This window comes from Pteropus vampyrus, unplaced genomic scaffold (genome assembly GCF_000151845.1).
Source record: "Pteropus vampyrus isolate Shadow unplaced genomic scaffold, Pvam_2.0 Scaffold41, whole genome shotgun sequence".
NCBI lineage: Eukaryota > Metazoa > Chordata > Mammalia > Chiroptera > Pteropodidae > Pteropus > Pteropus vampyrus.
In genome coordinates, this window is record NW_011888822.1 from 3,251,153 (window position 1) to 3,278,909 (window position 27,757).

The 27,757-nt window shown below is 37.8% G+C and overlaps 1 protein-coding gene across 8 annotated transcripts in view; it reads right to left on the reverse strand.

The window, feature by feature from the left end:
- CADPS (calcium dependent secretion activator) overlaps window positions 1-27,757 on the reverse strand; it is a 470,394-nt gene that overhangs the window by 331,953 nt on the left and 110,684 nt on the right. For all 8 annotated transcript variants that reach the window (XM_011358441.1, XM_011358442.1, XM_011358440.1 and 5 more), the window contains one exon: window positions 19,776-20,108. In XM_011358441.1, coding sequence (XP_011356743.1) covers window positions 19,776-20,108 — 333 coding nt within the window. The remainder of the gene's footprint in view (window positions 1-19,775; window positions 20,109-27,757) is intronic.

Genomic DNA, 27,757 nt, shown 5'->3' on the forward strand with positions numbered 1-27,757 from the left:
AAGTGCTGGTTAGGCTTTGGAGCAAAGGGAACCCTTGTGTAGTGTTGATGGGACTGTAAATTGGTGCAGCTACTATGGAAAACAGCATGGAGGTTCCTCAAAAAATTAAAAATAGAACTACCACATGACCCAGCAATTGCACTTCTGAATATTTACCTGAAGAATAGGAGAACACTAATTTGAAAAGACATGTGCCTCCCTATGTTCAATACAGCATTATTTACAATAGCCAAGATATGGATGCAACCTAAGTGTTCATCGATAGATAAGTGAATAACAAATATGTGACACACACACGCATACATACAATGAAATATTGCTCAGCCATAAAAAAGAAATCTTGCCATCTGCGACAACATGGATGGACCTAGAGGGTATTTTTCTAAGTGAAATGTGTCGGACAGAGAAAGACAAATACTGTATGATTTCACTTATATGTGGAATTATAAAAAGAAAACAAGCAAATAAAACAAAACCAAAACATTCATAGACACAGAGAACAAACCTCAGAGTGGAGAGTTGGGTGATGGAATGGATAAAAAAGATGAAAGAGATTAAGAGGTACAAAGTTTCAGTTATAAAATAAATGTCAGGGTCATGTAATATACAGCATACCGAATATAGTCATAATATAATAACTTTGTACACTGACAAATGGTTACTAGACTTATCATGGTGACCATTTCATATGGTATATAAATGTCGAACCACTATGTTGTACACCTGATGCTAACGTAATATTGTTTGTCAACTATACTTTAATTTACAAAAAAGAAAAGAACACTGGAATTTGAGTTTGAGGGAGATTATGTCATTTCATATTCAAATCGAAAGTTTCTTTCAATGATAACTTGAGTAAATAACTGTTATCTCATTATGAAGCCTACTTGAGAAAGCATGACTGTATGGAGAACTGATAAATTTAATGATTCTCAGGTAACCCTCTGCATCAAGGAAAGAAAAAAGTGAAATAAATCTGTTTTTTATTCCTTTTTATCTTTGAAATAAATATTGTTAAGTTTGACTTGGGAGTAGGGAAGACACTAGAAGAGATGTGTGTGCATGTTTAACATATTAAGCATCTTCATGTGTCCATTAGTGTGGATAAATGCTTGCAATTTTGTGTTAGGTCTTTAATCCCTCCAAAAACCTGCTCTGTGACCTTAGCTAGTTAACTTCTCTCAGCTTCAGTTTTCATATCTCTAAAATGGTGATATTACTAGTATTTTTTTTTGCATGAGAAAATACATACTTATAACAATCTCTAGCATAAATGTTAGTCTGTTTTATTATTGCCTGCTTTTGTAATTAACTCCCTGGTTTAACATCTAGGATCTAGAAACTCTAGGTGTACCTGGGCTTGCTTCAAGTTGAGTGGTGACAGCATCCCACAGTACTCACGTTGCTGAGTCTACTATCTGCTTTTAGTGTAGGAGCCTGTTTTCTTAGTACCCAAAGTAATGTGGAGCTCAGTGCTATTTTTAAATGTCTTGAAACATTTTATTTGTTTCTCTGAGCATGATCACCCCATGATGGAGTGACTGAAGGTACTCTTCCAAATGCTCTAAAAATGGTGGGATTCATTAAGAAAAAATTTTAGCGAATGAAAGGATACAATAAGTTTGCAAACACATCTCAGTCATGCCTCTAACTTAAACCATGAAAGTTCAGAGACGGTTTTTACAGGAGAGACAACTTGCTCATTCAAACTAATAGTGAGAGGAAGTGATTTTCACAATAGCTAAATTGATTTATAAACTCAGGTTTACGGGCTCGTTCTTTAATATCAGAGATCTTGGATCAAATTTCAGTCATGCTACTTACTAGCTATATGATTCTAGGCAAGTTACTTAAGCATTCTGTGTCTCGGTTTCATAATCTGTAAAATGAAAAGAATAAAAATACAGTTGACCCTTGAACAACATGAGTTTGAATTACATAGGTCCACTTACATGTGGATTTTTTCCAATAAATACATACAATACTATAAATATATTTTCTCTTCCTTATAACTTTCTTAATAATATCTTCTTTTCTCCAGCTTATTTTAGGAATATAGTATATAACACATATAATATACAAAATATGTATTAAGCGATATGTTGCCAGTAAGGCTCCAGTCAAAGATAGGCTATTAGTAGTTAAGTTTTTGGGGAGTCTAAAATTATACACGCATTTTCGATGGCACAGAGGTTTAGTTCTCTAACCCCGCATTGCTCAAGGGTCAACTGTACTTTCCATATTGGGTTGCTGTGTGAGAATTAAACTATCTGACACGTAATAAGCACAATCCAAATTGTAGTCATTATTATATCAATGTTGTTCTTGTTTTTTGGGAGAAGTATTGGGTAACCTTGTATTTCCTGCCTTTAGCACTTTTTCATTCTGCATTAACAGGGAAGACAGACCTCCTTTGCATTGTGGTGGTCATTAATGCAACTTGCCAAATATCTATAATTCTTCTCTCCGCTGGGCCCATGGTAAGGCTACACTTTCTGGTCTCCCTGTGATTGGGTGAGTGTAGTTCTGACCAATGGGTTGTGAGAGCAAGTAATATAAAGTGAAGCTTCTGAGATGAAGCATTGAACTGCTAATCGAGATTCTCCAGAGTACTCCATTCCCTCAGGCGTGGCTACTCACAATATTGGAAATGTTGGCTGCTCCATCTGCCTGAGCCTCTGAGTAGTAACTGTGAAGTCTAGACCCTTTCTGTCATTCCATGACAGTCACAGAGCATGAGCAAGAAACAACTCTTGCTTTTTTAACCTATTGAGATGTTGGGGTTGTTGGTTACTGTAACCTAGGTAGCTAATCCTGACCATATCACATTTCTGCCAGCGATGCAGTGTTTTTCAGCTGGTGGTGATTCCCTTCCCCCATCACTCTCCTGGGACTTTTGGAAATGTCTGGGGACTTTCTGATTTTCACAAATGGAGTGGTGTGTGTGCTACTGTCATCTAATAAGTAGTGGCCAGGGATGCTGCTAAACATCCTAAAATGCACAGGACAAGTCCCACAAGAACAGATTATCTAGCTGAAAATGTCAGTAGTACTATAGTCCAATGCTGAGCTTCCTTCAGCCCCTTATACTCCTCACACTCTAAAACACCCTCCCAGCCCCCACTCTTTATCATCACAAAATGTGCCCACAATGCTTGTGCACACCACAGAGACCAAGCTCATTCTCACTATGCTTGGTTACTTAGGACACGGAGCTACATTAGGAACTATCTGTCATGAGTATTCTACAGACCATCCATGCAAAGTGTACTCTGGGAGTTGAGTGTGACCTAAAGTATAGATATTGCAGGAGAAACAAGGCATCTGTCTCCTGAAAAAGCCTCTTTCTGTTCTCCAGAAATTCTATAACCCAGCCAAAAGCTGCCAATTTTACCACTGAGTTGTAGAATTTCCTGACGTCTTCTAGAAAATTTACAGAAAAATCCATATTCTGCTCATTAAATGTTTCAGTTTAAAGGCAAGGAAGAAAAGGGAATTTGACTCAGGTCTGAGATGTCCATTTGGATTAAGGGTTCTGACAGTCAAATACCTGTAGGCCAGGTCTGAGTTAGAATTCTAATAGGCCTCCTTCAAAGAGATTGACTACTAAATTTGACAGAAGTTAAAAATAGCATGTCCAAAATAACATGATTAGTGGCATAACCAAGACCGGAATCCAGACCTCCTGCTCACTATAAAATAGATGTTGGGAGTGAGCAGGAGGTCTGGATTCCGGTCTTGGTTATGCCACTAATCTCCAGAGGAGGGCCTGGAGAGTGGGCAGTGAATACACTCATGGTGGAGCTAGCTTGGCCTTCAAAGTCTGCTTGCCCTGAGTTTTTTTATTTTAACTTGTTTACACTTTGGTCTCTTATATAAAAGTTGTGGTAAGAATTGGGAAGAACGTATGTAAAATTTTTAGTACAATGCCTGGCATGTAGCTATCACTTAGTAAATGGTGGCAATTATAGCACTGGAAAATGCAGCCCTAATGCTGGGGCAGGGGGCAAAACTGAAAGGGATGGCACAAAGGGGTGTAAGGCTGTTGGTTGCTTTAGAGGTACAAAGAAGCCTGGAGGGGAGGGCAGAAGGGAGTTGACAAAAACCAAAAACAAATATCACTTTCATTTGTATGATAGTGCCTTAATATTGTCTTACCTCTCAAACTTAGAAAATCCAAGTTTTTCATTGCAATTTAATAATAATGTCACCCTAAAGTTGATTTGCTTTGTTGGGATGCACATTTTCTCAAATCTCAGCACAACAAAGAGCCTCCTACCCCAGGACAGCACTGTTCTGATTCTAAACCTCTCAAAACTATTATAGGTATGATGACTCCCAGTGGCACTAATTTTACAAAGCAAATAAATTACAGTGGGATATAGTAGCACAGTATTTTCAATATATATTTATTGAGTCTTCCTATGTATGAGGCACTAGTAAGAAAGGAGAGAATAGAATAGACAGGCTGAATTCCTGGACTTATGGATACTTTCTAGTGGAGGAGACCAATAATAAGCAAATAAAATAATCATTTGTGCTTGAAATGAAATAGGTTCTGGGTTAAAAGAATGGCTCAGGGATCATACTTTCATTTCAGTGAAGGCCCATTGGAGGTGGTAGCATTTGAGCTGAAACACGAAAGATGAGAAGGATGTTGGGGAAGTGCATTTTAGAGGAAAGGACAATATGGAAGGAGTAAATAGCGTTCGTATAGACATTATCTCATTTTGGACTTCCTCATAGTCTTGTGAGGTAGGCACTTGTGGTAGGTGTCTTCTGACATGACCTCCAATGATCCCCACCTAGGTGTTTATATCCTTAGGGAATCTCTTCCTCTTGAGTGAGGTCCAGACCTAGTGACTTCATTCTAACAAATTGAACACTGAAAAAGCCATACTGTCACTTCCATGATTAGATTATAAAAGATTGTGACTCTTATCCTCCTTGCTGACTCTTGTTGGTGCAAGCTGCCATGTTGGAAGGTCCCACATGGCAAGGAACTGAAGGCTTAGTCCAACAGCCTGCAAGGAACTGAATCCAACAACCACTGAATGGATTTAGAAGAAGATCCAGCACTGGCTGGGAAGATTGTGGCTCTAGCCAATACCTTAACTGTAACCTGTGAGAGATCTTGGAACAGAGGATCTAGCTAAGCTGTGCCTAGCTCCCTGACTCTCAGGAATTATGACATAATAAGTGTGTATCAGTTTTGTGGTAATATGTTACACAGCAATAGATAACACGGCATTCATTCATTTATTCACTCATGGACTCACTTATTCAATAAATCTTTCTTGCGGTATCCTATAGCCCAGGCAGTGGCCTAGGTGCTAAGGAAACAAAAATGTACTTCACACTCCTCAGATACAGTTTTGTAGAGGGAGACAATGTTACTGTACTAAATTATAGGATAATTGTGCTCTAAGCTGTACTAGTTGTTGCAATGTCTTATGCTGGGAACAAATGGAAGGGAGACAACAATTCTTCCCGGCAGAGTCAGCAAATGCTGAAAGTGAGGAAACTGAGGCTCAGGGAAGGTAAGAAATTGCCCAAAGTCACACAGCTCTTCTGATTCATCTGCTTTGTTCAAACGTGGAAGACATGTGTTTATCTCCCGTATAAGACTGCCTATTTTAACCTACAATTCTCAGACTACTTCTCTCTTATGTTTCTTAATAATCTAAACCAAATATACGTTGAAATAGATTTTTTATTGCAAATGTAAGATAGGCAATAGATTAATCAGGTTTCTGTGACAAAAATGAACATTACACTTTCAATTAACTTTCACAAAACAGAAATCAGACCATTCTAATATAACTCATTACTCTGCATACATTTGTGCATGACTGGGGGTCACACATTTCTACACAAACAAAGATGCCGGTGTTGAACAGAAAATGACTGAAACCATGCTTCGTGGTAGAATCTAATTAGCAACATAGATTAGTTATGCAGAAATGTAACAAAGGCAACGATGTCAGAAAAGCATCCATGGATGCTTTGGAATTTGAGGAAACTTTCCTGAGAGACGAGCCAAGATTCTTATTTTTGGTTTGATAATTTGCTAAACCTGCAAAACTAGAAGGAGCCTAATTAAAGTTAATGAGAAATAACCTCCATTTCCAAAGTCTTACTGTTATTTTTGTGCAGAGTTTTGTGCCTTTTTTCTCAAGTTCGAGTCACATATTACATTCAAATTTCAAAATTGAAAACCTCTTATTTGTAAGATTTTTTGTTTTTGCTTTCTCTTTTCTAGTTCCTTTCTTGCCCTTTCCTTTTATATTCTGAGGTATATAACATTTATTTTGATGGATGTTTTATTTAGGAGTCATACATATTGTAAAGTGCAAACTTTAAGGGCACAGTTTCACTAATTTTTACATATGTGCTGCACGTAAACACCACCCAGCTCAAGATACAGAATAGCACTGTCCAAAAGAACTTTGTGTCGTGATGGAAATGTTTTGTCTACACTGACCATTTCGAAAGCCACAAGCCACACATGGCTATTGAGCACTTTAAAAGTGGCTAGTGTGATTGAGGAACTAAATTTTAAACTTTATTTAAGTAGACTAGTAGCTACCATTTTGGACATTACTGATATAGAGCATTTCTAGTATTTGAGTACCCTCAAATCAATACCAACCTAGTCCCCACTCCTTCTTCTGCTGATGCAATCATTATTCTGATTTTTAGCATTATAGATTCGTTTTTTCTGATCTTGAATTTCATGTAAACAAAATCATAGACTATATACTCTGGGTTGGGATATATTCTCTCAATATGTTTCTGTGAGATTCATTCTCTTCTTGAATGTACCAGTATTCTTCTTCTTTTTTTAATTGCTTGAGCATTACATTGTATGAATATATGACGGTTTATCCATTCTGCTAGTGATGGATAGTTGAGCTGTTTCCAATATTTAGCTATTGATGATAAAGCTGCTATACATGTTTTGTGCATTTTTTTGGCGGATAAATATACTAATATCTCTTGGGTATATACCAAGGGGGGGGGAGTGGAATTCCTGAGTCTTATCCTTCCCATAGCAATGTAGGAGAAGTCAGGTTGCCCCATGAAAATAAAATTTTACTTTTGAACAATGAATATTTGTAAAGAATACAGTAGTTACTAATGTGCTATTTCAGGGAATGCACAATAACTAATTGAAGCATTATTTTGTAATATCTAATAGTTTGAGGATGAGATTACCTTATGTCCCAGCAATTATACTTCTAGGTATGTTCCTTCAAGAAATTCTTGAACACGTGCCCAAGGAAATATGTATAGGAATATTCATAAAAACATTTTTTGTAATACTAAAAAAAAAAAAAGAAATTTCTTTATTAACTAAATAAATGAGAATATATCCACAATGGAATATCACCAAGAACGTAGAGATATATGTATCAATATGAATGAATCACTTAATATAATAAGCCAAAAAAAATGTAGCAAAAAAATCACAGTTCAACATGACTTATATAAAGATTTAATATAGTTGCAACAGTACTAGACCTTTTAAGGATACATATGTTGATAATGAAAGTATTAAGAAGTGCATGGAGAGGATAAACAGCAACAGCAGAAAATGGTTACTCCATATTTAGGGCAGGGTGAGAGATTAAGACTTTAACAGCACCAATGTATTTATTAACCTAAGTAATGGGTATGGAGATGTTGGTGTTATTATATTTTGTATAATTTTGCGTATCTTAAAAAGTAATAATGAAATAGTAATAATGAAAGAATCTGCCAAAATGGTGAAGAATGCTAAGCATGCCCTGGTATTCAAGCTCACTTTATCAGTGCATAAATCTTCAGACTCCCACGAAGTTTTAGCTGGGCACAAGGCTGCCTAGCTAGAGATTACACCTCTGGGGCTTTTTTTGTAAAGAGATGTTCTTGCAATGGGATCTAAGTAGAGGTGAATATGACTTCTGGGTTATATCCTTAAAAAGACGCAGCTTGCCTACCACTTCTTTCTTTCTTCTTGTGGGACGAAGATAAATGTGTTAGTGGTGAAACAGCTTAAATCATGTGCACACAGACAATGAGTTCCCTGTCTCATTAAATGTCAGCTTCATAAGGGCAGAAATCTTGTCTGTCACATTCACTACTGAATATCCCTCTGGCATTTGAAAGAGACTCAATTCAATTTGAATAAATGCGTGATTGTTTTATCACTAATTGTGCATCCAATCTATTTACCTAATTTCACTCTCACCTTACTTTGTTATGAAGTTTTACTGATTTTATTGTTTTCAAGACAGTATTTTAAGATGGAAAAGCAATGCCTGTACATCTCAGAGTGACATAATGAAGTGGCTGATGCTTGTCAATGACAAAAAGATCAGGAGAGAAAATGTTTTTTTCCTCTGAAACACATTTGAAATGATGATAAATAGCTAATGATTTTCCAAACTACTAACTACAAACTTTATCAGACTTATCTTTCTACATTTATTAATAGTTTCCTAAGAACAAAAATACTTCCACATTTCAAATTTTCTTCACTTTTCATTAGGATAGGTCTCAATTCCTTGTTACATATAGTGTTTATATATGTAACCGCAATAAAATATTATTTTTTAATGAAACATTGCTTATTCATTAAAAGAAACTCGTAAAGTATACTGGACATAATTGGATTTAAACAGTTGAATACTAGGGCATGTTAACAATAACCATGTCAACAACTGTGGTAGATTTACAGGCAGCCACAATTCTTCACTCTGCTTGTAGCCGCATCACTTGCAATGTGATTCTGCAGCTCTTCCCATCAAGAAATGGAGTTTGTTTCTCCTCCTCTTGAATTTTGACTGACTGTGACTTCTTTTGGCTGAGAGAAGTGACAATGTGACAGTCTGAACCAGGACTTTCAGAGGCTTTGCACTATTCCATTCTCTTACTCATTACTCTGTCTAGCAGCCATGTGCAGAAGTGCAGTTTGTGAAATCTCATGGAGGATAACTGTGCCATACCTGATGTCATCCTAGGTTAATCTATAGCCACTGACCCTCAAAGAGAACAAACTTTCTACCAGACCCACAGCTGACAACAAACACATAAGTGAGCCCAACCAAAACCAGATAAAGCACCCAGCTCATCTGTAGATATATGAGCAATAATAGATACTTACTTGTTTAACCTATTGAGTTTGAGTGTTATTTGAGTGTTATTATCAGCAATAGACTGATATAGGCATCAGGATAACAGTAAAATAAATACCCTTAAAATGCAATGACTTTGTAGATGCCTAAAAATCCTTTTAAGTTTCCTTGGCCTCCCTAATAAATGGGGTTTCATACATCCTGATCTCTTGTCCAGTTCCCAAAACTATTCAGACTCTGTCCTCACTCTTGGATAATGAGCAAAACCATCTAGTTTTAGTTCTCAAATATTTACACCAGCTAACCTATCTTTGCCTTCTTTCCAATTTCATAGAAGGGGCCCTTTAAAAAGTTAGCATTAACATTGAGGCCAGGATGCTGTCACACAAGTATAGTCTGGAAAAGTGGAAAATTCAGCCTTGACACAGAAAATGAGACTGACAAAAATAGACATTCTGGATTAAGACAGGGAAGTTGGTAATTAATGCTAGAACTATACCTGGGGTTCCATAAGATACAGTTATACCTATATCTTACTAGTGGTCTGTTATTTATTATATTACTTACTTATTATGTAGACTTATTTTAACTGTCATTTGTGTCAGTGAGCTATTGCCACAACAATGCCGCATAAAAAAACCACTCCCAAACACAGTGACTTACTTTAACAAACATTTGTTGTCATGCTCACGGGTCTGTGAATTGGCTGGGTTCTGTTGATCTAGACTGGGCTTGGCTGTAGGCTTTAAAGTGTGGGTTGCTTTAGACTGAGGGTTAGCCGGACTTGGTTCCAGGCTGTGGGTTCAGTTCAGGCCTTTCCCCAAGTATTGTACTGAGGCCCACCCTTAAAGAGAAACAACTGCTTGAGACATCTTAATATCTTGGAAGACCACCGAAGTGCAATGGCAGCAAGACCATATGCACAAGCACATTTCAAGTCCTCCACTCTTTAAGTCTGGTAATTGCCCACTGACAAAGCAAATGTGATGGCTAGGCCCAAAGTCAAGTGGTGAATGAGTTTACTCAATGCAACATAAGTCATGGCAGGATGTTTAATTCTAATATAGGTGAGTGAAGAATCAGGACCAGTTATTTAATCAACATTATCTTTACAATACAATTTCTTCTCTACTCTGGTCCGTCACTGGGCAAAAGAAAATAGCTGGCATCTCAGATAACCTCTCTTCATTCAGCCAAACTGTCTCCTCATCATTTAAACCCAGTTCAACTAGTACTTCCTCTGTGGATTGGCTATGGATCAATCAAACCCCATTGTTATCTGAGATCTCCACAGTCCTCCAACTGCTGAAGCTAACCTCACTGTGCTACCACCCCACTGCCCCATCGCCATTGCCACTGACTGCCATGACCACCTCAGGATACTGTTTACTGAATCTCTAGCATGTGACAGGTTCTTAATTTTTACCTGGTAGCTATTAATATCTCCGTTTTATAAAAAAGTTGATGAACTTCCTAAAGGTTATATAAATAATAAGTAACTGAGCCTAGATTCATACCCAGATGTGTCAATAAACACAATATCTCTACCATATCATATTACCCTTATATGACAACTGTTACACCAGTGGCTAATAATAACTACCACTAATCATCTTATTAGGTGAACTATCTTTATTCTGATTTTATATATGTAAAAAGTGAGACTCAGAGAAGTTAACTGACTGACTGGCTCCTGAACACAGAGTAAGTAGTAGAGTCAGAATACAAATGCAAATCTCTTTAACTTTAAGGTCCTATTTTTCTATCACTGGTGTTCAATGTTTAATTTCTATACAATACTAGAGTTAAATTATAACTGTACTGAAGGTTTTAGCTGTGAAATTCTATGAAGACCAATACTTATTAAACCCCTAATTATGGACCAAGTCTTGGCTCAAATGGCAATAATATAAATGATGATGATTGTTTATATTTTTTAAAAATGTGTTATGCCAAACATGGTGCTTAGTGATTTATTCATTAACCTAGCACAGTCTCATGATAAATGCTGTAAAGCACAATTGGTTATTATTTCTATTTTACAGACAAGCACACTGACACTTACTTAGGAAAGTTAAATGACTTGTCCAAGATTTACAGTGCTATGGAGCAGAGCCTGTAATGAGTCTAGTATATTAAGAATCTGACAACACATATTGGCTTCTGTGTTACATAATGACTATCTTCAGTTCTAACATTGTAAACAGTCATCGCTTCTCACTCTTCACAGAAGGGATGGGCTAAGTTTTATGTTAAAAACTTTTGAGTCAAAAAGGTAACATCTTATATTCATAGGGTATGATTCTGGAAAGTAAAAAATTCTTTCTATTATAATGTGATATTTATTTAATTCAGGAGTTGATACTGCTGCCCTTGGGTCAAATCTGCCAACTGACTGTTTTTGTAAATAAAGTTTTAGCAGAACACATTCACGCCTATTCCTTTATATATTGTCTATGGATGCTTTTGCTACAATGACACAATTAAGTAGTTGCTACGAAGACTGTAGGGCCCACAAAGCCTAAAATACTTATCACCTGGTTTAATTCTTCATTTAAAATCTTGTAATTTGAATTTTCATGCATGTTTTGTGGGTGTTCTTTCTCTAAAGAGTGACTTTGTTTTAATACTGGACTCCCTAGGAAGGTGATCATTCTGTGAAAAATGAAGTCACTACTTTTTAAAAGTCATCCAACTGATTTGATCACACACTAGCAAGGACAAGACAAGAAAGATGAGCATTTCCTATCCTTAACCATCCTCTGAACACTATGGGGCTTTATGTATGTTTTCAAAATTTAAACCAGGAAATACTTGTCTTGATATGGCCAAACTTAAATGAGTGAAGCAAACATAAACTTAACTGGTCTCCATTGAGTGAAAACACTCTTATTTAAATCATAGTTAGCTAATACAAAGAATTGAGTCCTTAGCCCTCCTTTCTTTTCCTCCCAACAAATTTTAGGAAAATAAGGATCAGGCTATATAAAGGGACTCCTAAAAGATTTAGTAACACACACATATTCCTAGAGTGTAAGCAGAATCAATAAAATTCATTCTTCAGAATTTTCTGTTTTGATAAAAGAATCACTACTATTTTCAGCAATTAAAACACATAGCTTACTTTGGACTTACACAAACTTGAGGGGCTGTTTGACCTTGGAAAAAGTGTTTAACTTCTCTCTCTCTCTCTGGTTCTTTATTAAAATGTGGGCAAAGCATCTAGCTTATAAATTTATTATAAGGATTAAATATGATAATATATGTAAAGTATTAGGCTTAGTGCTTGGCACACAGTAAATGCTTCCTATTTGGTGAGCATGATTACTGTTCAAACTAGAGGTCAGAACATAGATCATAAAGCCTCCCCTGACTGAAAGTCATGTAGGATTATTTGCTAGCCAAGCAGGAAAGAGAATTAAGATGTTTTATGCATATTTTCAGAAAGGGTTAAAACAAAAAGGTTTAATAACAAAATTTAATCATCATACTATACTCCATTACCCAAGTTTCTATCAATTTTAGATCTGAATCATTGAAGAAGCAGGGAGAGTACATGTTGGAGGTAAAAGACAAATTCAACTCATTACCATGGAGAGAGTCTTGGTAGGTAACATGTCAGAAGGCTTGTCAGATATCTCTGTTTGCAAAGCCGTGTTAGATGGTTTATAATAGCTTCTGTCATTTGCTGAAAGGTGGCAAAAGTAGAAAATACTATTTGCATATGTCTTTTTTTTTTCTGAAAGCATACTTCTTTAATACCTCTGGTTACAATTTTGTGGTTCAATGCTTATGAATGGACTTTGAATAAAAGAACATATATATGATTCGATTTTGGCAACAAAGGGAAGAAAATGCTAAAATGTCTATAGCAGTTTTGAAGGATGCATAGAAAATAGTCAATTCCCTGTTCTTCAGATGCAGAATACCCACTGTCTTTCAATTTCAACTTTCCATTGCAGTTAGTCTCTCAATAACAGCAGGTGCTTTTGGATGGAAATATCTGGCCATGTGTTCTAGGAAGAACTGATAGAGAAGTAAGAATTTTCTGATGACCCCATCATGAGAAATCATGATGGGGAGGTGGGGAGGGCTTCAGAGAATTGTTGTTCTTGGAAATTAAATATTGCTATCTGGCTCTGTGCCCTCCACATCTTTAACGCCCTTGAATTTTGTTCCTTATAACAGAATAGAACATGTTAATGTGGTATATGCACCTTGACCTCTTTCCACATCATCAGAGTTCTGTAATTAAAGTACATCTGGCAAGCTAAGCCACTGAAAACCAGCAGTCTATCAAACATCTCATAACTGTTGGAGGCTGTGGGTAAAGACAAGATTTAATTTCTGTGCCTCTTCCTTCAATCCTGTGATGGGAAAGACAAGTTGAATGTGACCAGAGGGAAAGTTTATGGTTTAAGACATACTATAAACCTCGGGCAAAATCCACACTGTAAAATAAAAGTATCGACAGGTGGATTCAGGTCTCAGGTTGACATGTCTGAGCCACTGTTGCAATTTGCCAAAGCAGAAAAAAAGGAATTGAACACACACCTTTGTGGAATCTGAATATTTAAGCCATAGAGGGCCATAAATGCCTTGGCCTCTATTTACTGATTCAGTCAATATTTAGATGAACATCTATTTTGTGCCAAGCATTGTATTAAGTGTTTTTCATATAGTAGCGAATGCAACAGACATGGTCTTGCTCTTAGATAGCCTAGAGGGTGCGGTAAACAATAAAAGAATTACTGAGTATGCAAGATAACTTCAGACTATAAGAAATTCTTTGATGGTAATAAATAAGGGACTCTTACAAAACAAACAGGAGAAGCCTATTTTAGGCAATAGAATGAGGGAGAGCTTCTCTGATAAGGACACATTTAAATTGATACTTGAAGAAGTCAGCCACAAAAATAACATCAGGATGGGGAAAGAACACTTGTGGCGGAAACCCTAGGATGTCACCCAGTGAGTCATACACTATTATATATAGTCTCTTCCCCTTAACTGTGGGTAGAACCTGTGTCTTGCTTTTAATCAATAATATATGACAAGAGTGAAGAGATTTTGCAGATGTAATTAAAGTCTCAAATCAGTCGACTTTAATAGAAAAGGGTAATTATTCCAGGTCGGCCTTATTTAATCAGGTGATCCTTTTAAAAGAGGGTCATCTAGAAATCAGAGACCTAAAGAACCAGAGACTCTCTCTGTTGCGGACTTTGAAGAATTCTACAGCTGTAAGGATATGTGTTGTGCCAATAACATGAAGGAGCTCGAAGTGATTCCTTCTCTGTTGAGGCTATAGATGAGAACACAGCCCAGTTGGAACCATCATTCCAACCTTCTGAGTCTCTGACTGGAGAACCCAGCTAAGTAGTGCCTGGACTTCTGACCTACAAAAACTGTGAGATAATAAATGGATATTCTCTTAAGCCACTAAGTCTTTGATAATTTGTTACATAGCATTCGGAAGTGGTTTGTGGTTAGGAAGGAGGAAGATGATCAGGAGCCTGATCATGGACCAGTCTATGACAAAGTAGGAAAGTTTAGGCTTTATCCCCAGCATCTGACATTCAGTGCGTAGTGCATAAGAGGTGCTTAAAATATCTGTTGAATGAATGAATGAATTTATGAATAATGAAAGAATATTGTTAAAGTGTTTAATACTAGACTGTCATCGCCACCCCCTCAGATTTTAAAACATTTCTTCAATATTTATTGAAAGATCATTATATGCAAAGAACTGTATTGATTTTAGAGGGCCAAGAAAAGTGATTAAGAAATAGAGCCTTGCCCAAGAAGCAAATTCTCAGCTAACAGATCTACTGGAAACTTCTGGACTAAAGACTCTATAATGAGATATGAATAAAACCTAGTAGTCTGGGTCATAACTGAAAGCTTGATAATTTCAGTTTTCTCTTCGGGATCTAATAAACTAAATAAGAAGCTACTAAATGCTACTCAAGTCCACAGAAGATAGCACTGTGACAAGATAACCACATCATCAAAGGCCACATCGCTGATGGTTTGGAGGAAAGGAAATGAAATGTTAAGAAAATCGGTAGTTTAATAATGATGGGGAATTCAATTTTGAAAATGCGAAGGTGTTTGTAGGTTGGGAAGTTATATTCCATGTGTCTCTAGTGAAACCTTCCAGCTTATGTGAAAAATCTCTAGGAATTCAGAGGAGATAATTGAGAGAAAACTGTCAGCTTCTATTAGTTGGAACATGCAAGTTATCTCTGTTGCCCCTTAAGTACAAATGAATTCGAGACCAGACTGCTGATGTTTCGAGGGAGTGCAGGTGAGATCGGTAACAGCACAACCACAAAGGCCATTGTCAAAGTGCAGAGTCAAAACACAAAGAAACAGCTGACTCTCTTAGCTCAAACTCATTCATACCCCCTTCGAAAGTAGCTGGGTTGCTTCCCAAAGAAGAATTTATTTATATTTAAAAATATATAAAGATGTAGACTCGCCTCCTTCTAAAACACACTTCAGAAGTGTTTTTCATGGGAAATGTTAACATGCTTTAGAATGAAGCAGTTAAGAATAACTCGTACAGTTAAGCAAAGGGGAAGGAAATAGCAGATACCTGGTACAACTGAGCATCAAATCAACTCTACTTTTGGAGGCCACTAAAGGGAAAGGGGAGAAATGGTGCTTTGCATTTTAAAAACTTTTTAATAAATCACCATCATCATCATCTTTGCATTTCATGAAGATAGAGAGCAAGTCTGTCTTAGTCTCATTTCCCAGGTAATTCTATCTATTCTCAAAGAGGTTACTCGACTTTTCTGAGTTAGTTTTAGAATTCGAGTCAAATACTTAATTAGCTACACAATTGACTGCTTCTTCCCAAGAGTCTAGGAAAATAAAAACAACAATGATTTTACAATAAGAGTTTCCAGTTATTTTACATTAATTATTCTATTGAGTATAAGTAAACTCTTCTATGAGATAGGACCATGCACTCTCAAATAAACAAAATGGGCTTTAAAAAAATTCCATATGCAAATACTGGAGACATTTTTTAAGCCTCCTTGCTTTTTTAAATGTTTTGATAGATACAGTTGATGTTAACAGACAACTGGTATACGACTGATATAACTGCTCTTTGATAAACATCATTTCTCAGTTGAGATGAAAACTGCAGGTACTAGAACTTTATAAAGAGAGATCACAGGAATCTTCAGAAAACAGCACCAGGAATCACACTGTGGCTTTCCCTAGAATATAATATGCATAAGAAGAAAATGTGCACATTTCTGGCTTTGGAAGCACCTAGAAATTGCCTTGTCTCATAAGAAGAAGGACCAGAAAATACAAAAGAAAACAAGAAGAAATTTAAGCAGGGTGAGAATGAAAGCCATATGGTTTTCACTTCTGTATCTTTGCTCCTGTGAGTTAATGGAGTTCTGAAGTGTTCGGGTGGTCTATGAGAAAGCAAGCGACCGAATCTATAAATTTTGAAACTAGATTGCAGGGCATGAGAAGTGCAGACTTATGTGAAAGCTGCTCTGGTCAGTCTGGGATTATTTTTGGGAATGGGGTCAGAGGGCTCACCAGCCTCAGTATGTCAGGGCACTGGTCACCTCAGCCATGCCTCCCACATCACTGGTGATGTGGATGGTATACGAGGGCAGACCGATAAAGAGCTTGTAGTTTAATGGTTATGTCTCACTTTAATAGATATTTTTTTTAAAAATGAATACTTCAAAGCTGTGATTTCACATACATTACTTTTAAAAATAAAGATAGGTTTAAAGAGTGAGTTAGAAGTTGGTTTAATTAAAAATATTAAATAAGTCATCATATGGGTAGTACTTGGAAAAAGCAAAAGTCATGAGGATGGTATATTAGTGGTTGAAGTATAGAATACAATGTGGAAGATAGTTTTCTTCCTATCCCATTGTTTTGATAATTTCTTTGTTGAGTTTTTGTTATCTGCTTCCATTTACAAGATATCTATATGCTTAAAGCAGAAAATTTGGAAACATAGAAAAGAACAAATGAAAATAATAAAAATCAACCATGATGCCAGCCTTAAAGATAAGCACAGTTAAGATTTTGTTTTTCACCCATCTAGTACTTTTCTCATGAAAATGGAATTATACTTTCATACTCTGTTTTATAGCTTGATTTCTCACTTAACAATAGCTAGTGAACATTTTCCCATGTGGTAGCTTTCTTTTTCAACAATTATTTTATTGGCTGAAGAGTATTCTCTAATGCGGTTAAACCAAACTCTAATTAATCTCCTACTGTTGGGAATTAAACTCGTTTCCACTTTTTCACTGTCATATGAAATGCTGCAATGAACATCTTTGGACTTACACTGTTGCATACACCTCTGAGTATTATAACAAATTCCTAAAAGTAGAGCCTGCTAGGTCAATGGATCTGCCCATTATAAAGGTGTTTTGCTAAAAATTAATAGACTACTCCATAGAAAGTTTAGAACAATAAATTATGCCAAAAGTCAGTTATAAGAATACCCATTTCTATAACATTTGCAATGTATTAACATTTCCATTGTTATCTTCTTTTTAAAATACTTTTGTTGTTTGCCAATTACTTATATAACTCAGATTACTAAAGACATGGAATATAAAATAATTATATATTTAGAATTCATTTGTATTTTTTTCTTTTGTGAATTACTTGCACATATTCTTTGTACTAATTTCTCCTGAAGTGAAGCCCTAAAGTAATAATCAGACGTAGGTGTGAGAAAAGAATGTAAAAATAAATGCCTTAAGTATTCCTATCCTAAGAAGTACTTTTACATTTATTATAATTCTTTTAGCTAAGAGACAATCCTTATTCTTGAGAAAGAGGACATTATTCTTTTATGTTATTGTATTTTTTTTAACTCATGGAAGAAATTTTGAAAATATGAGTCGAATTGATTTTTTAGGGGAAAATAGTAATGTGGTCTGGGCAATAAGTGTTATCCAACAAATTCAAAAACACAAAGATAAGAAATGGCATAGTGATGGATTTATTCCAACGATGCCGATGTTTGAGCAAGGACAGAAAATACACATAAATAAACTGCTGCCACTCACACCAAGGTCATGGCAAAGAGCATTGTAAGCTGAAGGGAGAGCAAATGTAAAGGCCAGCGAGTAAGCATGTGGGGAAAGTGGCATGAGCAGGGCTGGTTCATATACTGTCTCAAGCCTTGGTGAGGAGTTGGGATGCCATTCTAAGGGTGATAGGACACCACTGAAAGGTTTAGGCATAGGACTGGCATGATCCAATTTACTTTCTAAGATAATCACTCTAGCTGTGTGTGCTGGGTACATTATCAGGGGCAGGAGAGGAGGCCGTATTATCAATTGAGTAGACAGTGTGCTCACCCAGGTGAGAGATGTTGGTGCCTTGAACTAGGAGGTAGCCATGGAGGCGGAGAGAAGTCAGCCTCAAAATTCTGTAGTTCTTATGTTAAACATTTGTGGCCCTGTTCTGCTACTGTCTGTTGACATTTTATCTCTTCCAGTAGAGTATAATATATCTTAACTGCCACCATTTATAAAGTACCCATGTTGCTCTGGGTTCTATGCACTCTGAATCTTTATAACAGTTTCATCCCAAGTTCACGGGTGGGGAGGTTAATTAACTCCCTAAGTCCACAGAGCTAGTGAGGGGCCATATTAAGATTAACCTAGGTCTGTCTGATTCTAAGCAAGGCACAAATCTTAGCCAATATACTATAGTGTCTTCATTTAACCCACCTTAGGGCCAGAGTTGGTTGATGCAGGGGAACCAGGGCACAGCTGAATTTCTCTAATGGTTCTTAGGAAGGGAAGGTCAGCAAAATTACCAGGAAGGGAGGTTCTATTTTAAAATGCAGATTCCTGGGCCCTGCCCTGAGAATGCAGAATCAGAATCTCTAGGGTTGGGGCTTAGAAATGTATGTTTAAAAAGTACTCTCAAGTGACAATCAGTAAAATCTGTAGAGACTGCAAATAGGCACTCAATAGATATTTATTGAATGAATGAATATATAATAGAACTGTTGACAGGAAATGAAAATCTAGGGTACCTCACTCCCCCAACCACTGATCCAGAGATATATAAGCATATTTTAGAGTGGGTCCAAGCAGAGCCTCAGCTAGCCCCTTCAGACCACACTCATGATGTAACTAATATATGGGTATGATATACCCAGGCCTGGAAGCTTTTTACTTTAAATAATTATGCTTGATAGGTGCTAAGTCCAGTTGTCTCCCTAGTTGAGGAAGTAAAAGCCCCTCAACTGGTAAATATCACCTATTGTAAAGGCAAAACAATCTTTTTAAAACAATTATTATTTTGATCTATTAAGACTTTCGACATATGGGAGCCAGGCTTTATTCATAGAGTCGATTTACCGATTAGACACAATAAGCACAGTGCCTAAGGCCCATGAATCTTTCAGGAGCTCATAAAAGTGTTTTAATTTCTTTTAAAATTCAAAGAAAAACATGAACATATTCTAGCCTGAATTTTATTCAATTTTTACCAATGCAGTTATAAAATAGAGTTTTTAATTTTTTTTTTTTAATCAAGAAATAGCCTAAGAAGGCAACAGTACCCAGGGCACAGGGAATTCATAATGTGGCCCTGCATACTCACCGCTCCGGGCCCAGGTGACAGGCAACTTACCTGGCAGGCATTGTACAGTAGCTGATGTTCGAATTTCTTGATTCCGAGAATGTTCTGGAACATCTCGTAGAGTTGTTCTTTGCTCAGAATCAGCTCGGAGGCTGCGCTGGCCGTCATCCGGGCCTGCTGCTTCCTGGGATCCTCTTCCCCACGATAGATGGCATCAAACTTGGCCATCCAGGAGCTCAGCACAGTCTCCTTGCTGAGGCCGTCAATCTCAGGCAGGCTGCGCACTCTCTTCTCAATGTGCTTCTTGAAGACCTCCCGCGAGTCGTTGGCGGAACAGCCCCCGCTCTGTACCATGCGGGCCACACGGTCACTCTTCAGGAACACCTGAGCAAGAACAGGGCCAGGAAAGACATCAGAAAGTCGGCCCTGGAGATACCGGCTCATAGTCATCACAGGGGGCACCAGAGTGGCCACATCCTGCCTCACTGCTTCTTAGTTGTGCAAACTGAGTAGTCACTTACCCTTTTTGCTTTTGTGTCCAAATCAGCAAAATCAGAATAACAATATTTGCCAGGTTGTTGCTAGGACTAAATGGCATTTAATCTCCCGAGAGGCAGCATATAGTACATAGACTTTGAGTTCAGACTGCCTGGGTTCTTTCTCTGCCACTTAGTGGCTGTGTTTCTTTTGGCAAGTTAATCTCTTTGTACCTTAGTTTTCTCATCTATAAAATGGAGATAATAGTAGTCTCTACATCATAGGTATTTTAAAAAGAGGATTAAATGAGTTAATATATTAAAAGCACTTTAAAAAGTAGCCCAGATTAAAGCTTTATGGGTGGTTGTTGTTGTTATTGTTATTATTATTATTATTATATGTAAAGTATCTGACACATAGCAATTAAATGTTAACCGCTATTTGTACCTCATTTTATCCTCTCAAGGATACTCATCACACTTTAAATTGAAGTATCAAGTAAATATGTATTTAACGTCTGTCTCCCTTTCCAAAATGTAAACTCCACATTGGCGAAGACTGTGTCCTTCTTATTCCCCGCAATATTATCTGTCCCTAGTAGAGAGCCTGGCACTTTGAGAGTGAGTGAACGTAGAAAGTAGGCATTATATTCAGTCCCTTTTGTAGGCAGAAAACTAAGACTCCAGAGAGGAGAAGGGACTTGCTCTTGATGACTCAAATGTGTGGTCTTTTGATTTTGTCCTGGTTTCTTCCTTCCCCAGGGTTCTCACCTGCCTGCTGGAGAACCTTTTCTGCCTGGTGGAGGAAGCTGGATTGTTTTTTTAGTGCTGTCTGGGTCCTGGGACCAAGTCATCCATTAAGAACAATTTACTTTTGCTCCAGTGCTCATCGTTTGAAAGCTTCACAAACTACATGATTCTGGGGTGTAATACAAGGCGGCGAAGCTGCTACTTCATATTCACAGAGAGGAAACATCTGACATTTTTGAGCTGTGTCCTGGTCACACTTCAGAAGGTGCATAAATCACCTTCCGGAGGCAGAACAAACGTTTATTTCTCTGTCAGTTATCAGGACATGCCCCTGTTGGCCATGAGACGGTTTTGTTTGCAGTACATCTCATTGCCTCCTGCTTCATCACAAAGCCTTCCTTGGAGAGGATAGATATTAGAAAGGTGGCCTCCATTTATTGCTGACTTAATGAACTCATTTAGAAAACAGGGCTGAGGGTTTGATTTACAGGCTAGAGGCCATGGCCCGCTTGTCTGTGTCTGGGAACTGGTACTCAGTTGAGACCTTAGAGTTTAAAAACCAGTTTTGGAAAAAAAAGTTTCAAATGAATCCTCAGGTCTTATGAGCCTTAATGAGCTAAAGAATTCACCTGAAAAGAATTCATCTATAATACTCAATACAGATGGTTTCTCCATCTAATTAGCACATTGCGTCTCAGTTTTAGATCTAGATCTCAACATTAAAGTTTTGAGGCAACTAGAGGAAGTTTATGGAGAGTCAGTACAGCATTGTCGCGGGAGCTATAAACTATGGTCCCAGGCCACCTCTGCCGCTAACTTGCTGTGTGACTGTGGGTAAGTTTCCAGTTTCTAATCTGTACACTGAGGGAGTTGAACTATAAAATTTTGGGTTTGTCCTCCAGCTGTAATATTTATACTCTTCTTTATGAAACAATTTTTCCTTTCTTTGGGCCAAGGATACAGTAGTGAGGAAAATGATGCCTTCATGACATCATCTTAATAATCTCATCCAAATATCATTACAATCTGGGACAAGTGCTCTCAAGGGAAAGCGCAGGTGTCCATGGGTGCCTATAACTAGGAATTTGTTCTAATGTGTAGTCAGGAAAGACTTCCTGCAGGAAAACTCTTTTGGGATGATATGTGACAGATGGTTAGGTAAAGAGATAGTGAGAGTATTTCAGAGAGAGGAAACAATATGTATAAAGACCCTGAGTATCTGAGGAGAAGCCAGTGTGGCTGTGGCAAGGAGGGGTAGAGGAGTGATCCACATGAGGTGAGAAGGAAGGGGCCAGATGGGAAGCCACATTCAGTATGTTGGTCTTCATTTCAAGGACACTGGGATGCCACTGAATATTTTACACTGGGATATGATGCAACCAAGTTCTTATTATCCCTTTAATGTGGAAAACAGACTTGAAGGGGCCAATAGAATTGGCAGGGAGCCTAGCTGGGTACAGGTGACTGCTGATGGTGATGGGGATACAAAGGGGTTAATTCTTCATTTTCAGCTCTAATGAACATTAGGGGTGATTTGGAAACATTCGATTAACAATGAAGCCATACTGTCCTCCTCATTTGTCCATATCAAGTGCCCCATAAAACTGAGGCAGGCCCCAGTTATAAATCCTCAGCACCACATTCCTTTTCCCCGAAGTCCTTCCATAGCTACCATTTGTCATCTATCTTTGTGACTCTTTGGTTAATATCTGAGTCCCAGGAAGACAGGAGTTTTAACTGTTTTTCCCTCTTACTTCTTCCAGGTATCTAAGACAGTGCCTGGCACACAGTTGGTACTATGTTGAATGAGCGAATGAATAAGGACAAAACAGACTTCTCAAAGTAGAGACCCTATGACATTATATCTAGATGGGGGCAAGAAGGCAAAGGGGAAACAAGCAAGCACTATACACTGGGCTCTTGAAACAACTGACTGAGGCTAGATAGTCTATTGGTCCCAGATGGCGGCCATAACTGGCCAGCTAACTCCTAGACCCTCCACACATCATCTGCTTTGCATAATTCCTCCCTTTGTAGGAATCAAATATTTATTATAGTGACCACTTAATAAATATTTGCTGAACTACTAGTGGATGACCTCAGACAAATCACTTAAACTTTATCGACTTCGCTCTCTTTCACTGTCACATGGGGTTAATCCAGCTGGTCTTCTTTGATGAGGATTAAACTGAAAGGACTTTAAAAAGTAGAGGGCTTTATCTGCCCAGAAGTAAAATATGATTGCCAGGCCCCCGAATGAGGAGACAAGAGTGGAATGTCAAGAGTGTGGAGGAAAAAGGCCAAAGATTGAGGAGACAGCACAGATGAACTGCCAAAAGGGGGCATGACAGCCAGAAGGAGAAAAGGTGGCAGCAGAAAACTAATTTTTCAGGCACATCATCTGTCTTGGTTTCTAAGTCTGTCAGAAGAGAAGTGGGGCCTAGGCCAGCCTCGCCCTGTAATGAATGCAGCCACTGAGTACCGATGTGTTTCTGTGCCTCTAAAACCACCCTTGACAGTCATTTGTACTGGGAGCTCTATCTGGTCTTTTTATTTTGTTTTGTTGTTGGCTGTCGCAAGAGACTTCTTCCCCGGGCACAGTTCTATGCGGTACATCCATAAATCCTCCTACTCCTCTGCCAACTTCCAGATAGGTCATAATGGGAGGTGGAAGATAAACAAATAAATATGGAATGGAGAAGGGCAGTCAATTTAGTGACTCGACTTCATCCATCAGTCGCCAGAGCCAAGCAACTTCAAGGTTGTTTTAGAAACACATAAGCACATCAGTACTTAATGACTGTACATGACGTAGGGTAAAGCTGGCCCAGCTCCCACTTTCTTGCTGACAGGCTGTGAAATCAAGACAGGTCCTTTTCTGGTCTGCAAAAGCATATCATTCCAACGTAAATAGGAAAAAGACCTAGATGTTAGAGTAAATAAGATTTTTGAAAAAAATCACAACAACCTGCTACTAATGAATGTCACGTGGATAACAGTGAGCAGGCTCTGGTGTCAGATGGCCTGGGATCAAATTCTGATTCTACCAGTTGCAGCTTTGAAATCTGAGCAAGTTAATCTTTTGAGACTTTAGTTTCCTCAATTCTCAAATGGGAATCCTAACTTCCTTACCTTGTAGGATTTGGGTAAGGATTCAATGAAATAATGTGTGTAAACTGGTGAGCATAGTGCCTACTACAAGAATGTCATAGAAGTTATTATTTTTTAATAGACTATCATGAAGCCATGAAAAAAGATAATATTTTTTCATTAGCATCAAAAGATGTCCATGATAACCTAGAGAATATTATGCTAAATGAAATAAGTCAGACAGAGAAAGACAAATATCATATGATTTCACTTATATGTGGAATCTAAAAACAAAGTAAATGAACAAACAAAACAGAAGCAGACTCATATATACAGAGAACAAACTGATGGTTGCCAGATGGGAGGGGGTTGGGAGGCTGGGTGAAAAAAGTGAAGGGATTAAGAAATACAAATTGGTAGTTACAAAATAGTAACAAGGATATGAAGCACAGCATAGGGAATATAGTTAATAATAGTGCAGCAACTATGTATGGTTATCAGGTGGCACAGCATAGGAAATATAGTTAATAATATTGTAGCAACTATATATGGTATCAGGCAGGTACTAGATTAATTGGGGGGATCACTTTGTAAATTATATGTGTCTAACCATTATGCGGTACAACTGAAATTAATATAAAATAAGATTGAATGTCGACTCTAATTGAAAAATAAAAATTAAAAAAAAAAAGATGTCCATTATATATTGTTAAACCAGAGACTTCCAATAATAGTGGTGAGGTGGGATTGGATGGGAGCATGACCCTGGATTGAGAACATCATGGGTAGTAAAACATTCTACTAATGAGAGTGTCATATGTGTGATTTTTTGCAGAGGTAGGAAGGAGATTGAAAACCACTGTGCTAACAAAACAAGTAGGTTATTAATATTTTCCATCTTAATATGGAAATCAAATAGCTATCTTTACGTGTATAGACACATTAAAATATCTGAAAAGATATGTATTCAAATTTAATAATGGTTGTTTAAGATGATGGAATGACAGGTATTTTTCTAACCATTTCATTTAGATTGTTTCCTACATTGTCTAGTTTTATAATTGCATGTTTTACTTTCATAATCACTTAAGGTCTCTCTTTCTATGTGGAAAAAATACAAAATTTACCTTTGTTGAGGACAAAAGTATGTTAATTTCTAAAAAATAAAATAAAATAAAATGTACCTATGGATATTAAATACATTCCTCACCAAAAAGTAAGGCATCCTGAGGCAAACTTCAAATGCAGATATGGGGCCATGACCTGTGGTAGGTGGGGGTAAGTTAGGAGCAAAAGCAGTTCCTTTCCCCTTTCTCTGTCCCTTTCTCCTGCCTTGACCTTGCACCTCCCTTATCCTAAGCCCTGGCCCAGAAACTAGGAAGTAAACTGATTCTATCAACTTTCAATTATTTCTTATTATTTACATATAGAAGATGGGCACCACACCCCCATTTTCCCCTTCTAACCCTAATATATTCATTCATAATGGCACTTTCCAGGTGCTAGATTTAGAATGAGGTTGTGTGTGTGTGTGTGTGTGTGTGTGTGTGTGTGTGTGTGTGTGTGTACCATTTAACCATGAAAACAATTATGTAAGAAAGGTCCTATTACAGAAACTGAGGCTCAGACTTGGCTGGTTCCCAAAGACACTGGACAGTCGAATTAGAATCCAACCCCACATCTTTTGGACACTAAGCTCATCCTTCTAACCACTCTGACCTCTGACCTTCCTTTCCTGTCTCTCCTCACAAGAATGAATGCCTTTAGAATGGATAGTTACTTTTCTCCTAGGGATATATTTGTTTTAAGGTCACTGAGGAGTTATAGTGGTTTTGCATAGTGGAAAATATATAGCTTCATGTCAGAGAAATAGCCAGGTGTGACCTGACTGCTACTTTTCTTAGATTAAAAAAAAAAAAGTTCAATCATAAAGATTAAACAAAATATGTCACCCTGTGCAGAGGACACCAGCCTTTTTGCCTGCCAACCATCCCTCCTTTTCTGATAACAGCACCTCAGTCCAAGAACTTCTTTGTCATTATACAGTTTCGGTGGGACTTCAATTATGAAACCTGTCCTTCCTTAGCCAAGCACTGGTTTGGGACCTGAGCTTGGCCAATCATGCTTCCCCTTCTGGAATTCAGATTCACAGTGGGGTGGCACAAGAATGAAATAGGGTTGGAGTAGATTCATAACAACGATAGGGTGTCCATTATATCCTGCTACCTGGCTCCCTGAAGTCAATCTGCCCTGGTTTCTATTTTTCCTTATGCTTGGCTATTTCTTTTTTATAACAATAACAACAAAAATTTGTTGCTGTTATTATTATTATTGAGGCTTAATTTATCCACAGTCAGTTTCTGTTGCTAGCAACAAAGAATTCTGTCTGATACAACAAAACTAACCAGGCCTTTTTTTTTAGAGGAGATCAGCCCAAAACAAAACAAAAAAAACAAAATAAAACAAAACAAAACAAAACAAAACAAAACAAAACAAAACAAAACCCAATGAGAGCATTTCCACTGGCTGAAGGCCAGATATCAGCAGCAATGTTCCAGATGAATACTTGTACAGCTTACACCCCATTCTACACTCTCACTTCCCACCAAATGCCCCATGGTTCCCTCGAGGCAGGATCTGAGTGAGAAAGTTTTTGTAAAACTTTCCCATCTATCTATTTTCTCTAATGCCAGGACCAGCATGTGAATTTGGAGGCGAAGGTAAGGATGGAGGGTGGGAGGGCTTATGTTTTAAACCTTTGTCTTAAAAGAGCTGAGAGTTAGAAAAGATGTTGGGGCCATGCAGAAATGGATGGGCACTCTGATGTCTTAGACTGTGGCTGTGGGAAAAAGGTTGGGTTGCTGGGCCAGACCTCAGAGCACCCACCTCAGTACCCAGACGACGAAGCCATAATGGAAGTGATTAAAGGATTAATCCACTGCCCTGCTTGATCTGCTTTGACAATTGGGGCCACCAGGAAAGAATAAGATTAACCTATATGCTCTTATGAGCCATAGGGAACCTCGGTCTCCCTTTTAACTAGCCCAGCTCAGATCTCAGGCCTTACCAGCTTGCCGTTAATGGTGGCCATCTGGGTTCAGACTGGGCTGGACGGGCACAGATAGAAATTGCTTCTTACTATGCCAGTGTGTTGACCGACCATTTTGCCCTAGTAAGACAATGCAAATACCCGAAACTGACTTTTTCTAGTGTAATAATCTCAGAAATTTTTGAGGAAAAGTTTTTTTTTTCTTAATGGCATTACCATTGTGAATGGAATGTGTGAAGGTGTTTTATAATGGGTGAGTGTGTGTGTTTCAGAGGGAGTTAAGGAAGAGAATATATGTGGGCTTTTTCTGACGAGCATACATTTTCCCTTCTTCCAGTCAAAAATATCCTAATTTCTTATTGGGAAACCATTGCATTTTCAATTCAAATGGCTCCAGTGGGACTGAGCCTGTACTCAGGCTCTAGAGCAGGTATTTGTCCTTGGACAGATTCCCCAGTCTGTTTCACCCCCTTCTGTTGTAACTGGCTCAAGAAAGGACACATGATGCATATCACTCATCCAAATCACCCCTGGGCCTTTTTCTGGGACTCTCAGTAAAGATGTATTCTCATTGCTCCTGGGGTTGCTAAGTTGGTAGCATGGAGAGAACCTACCTAAGAATGAAGCCAATGCAGACAAAAGCAAAGTTGAGGTGTGTGGAGAAAGAT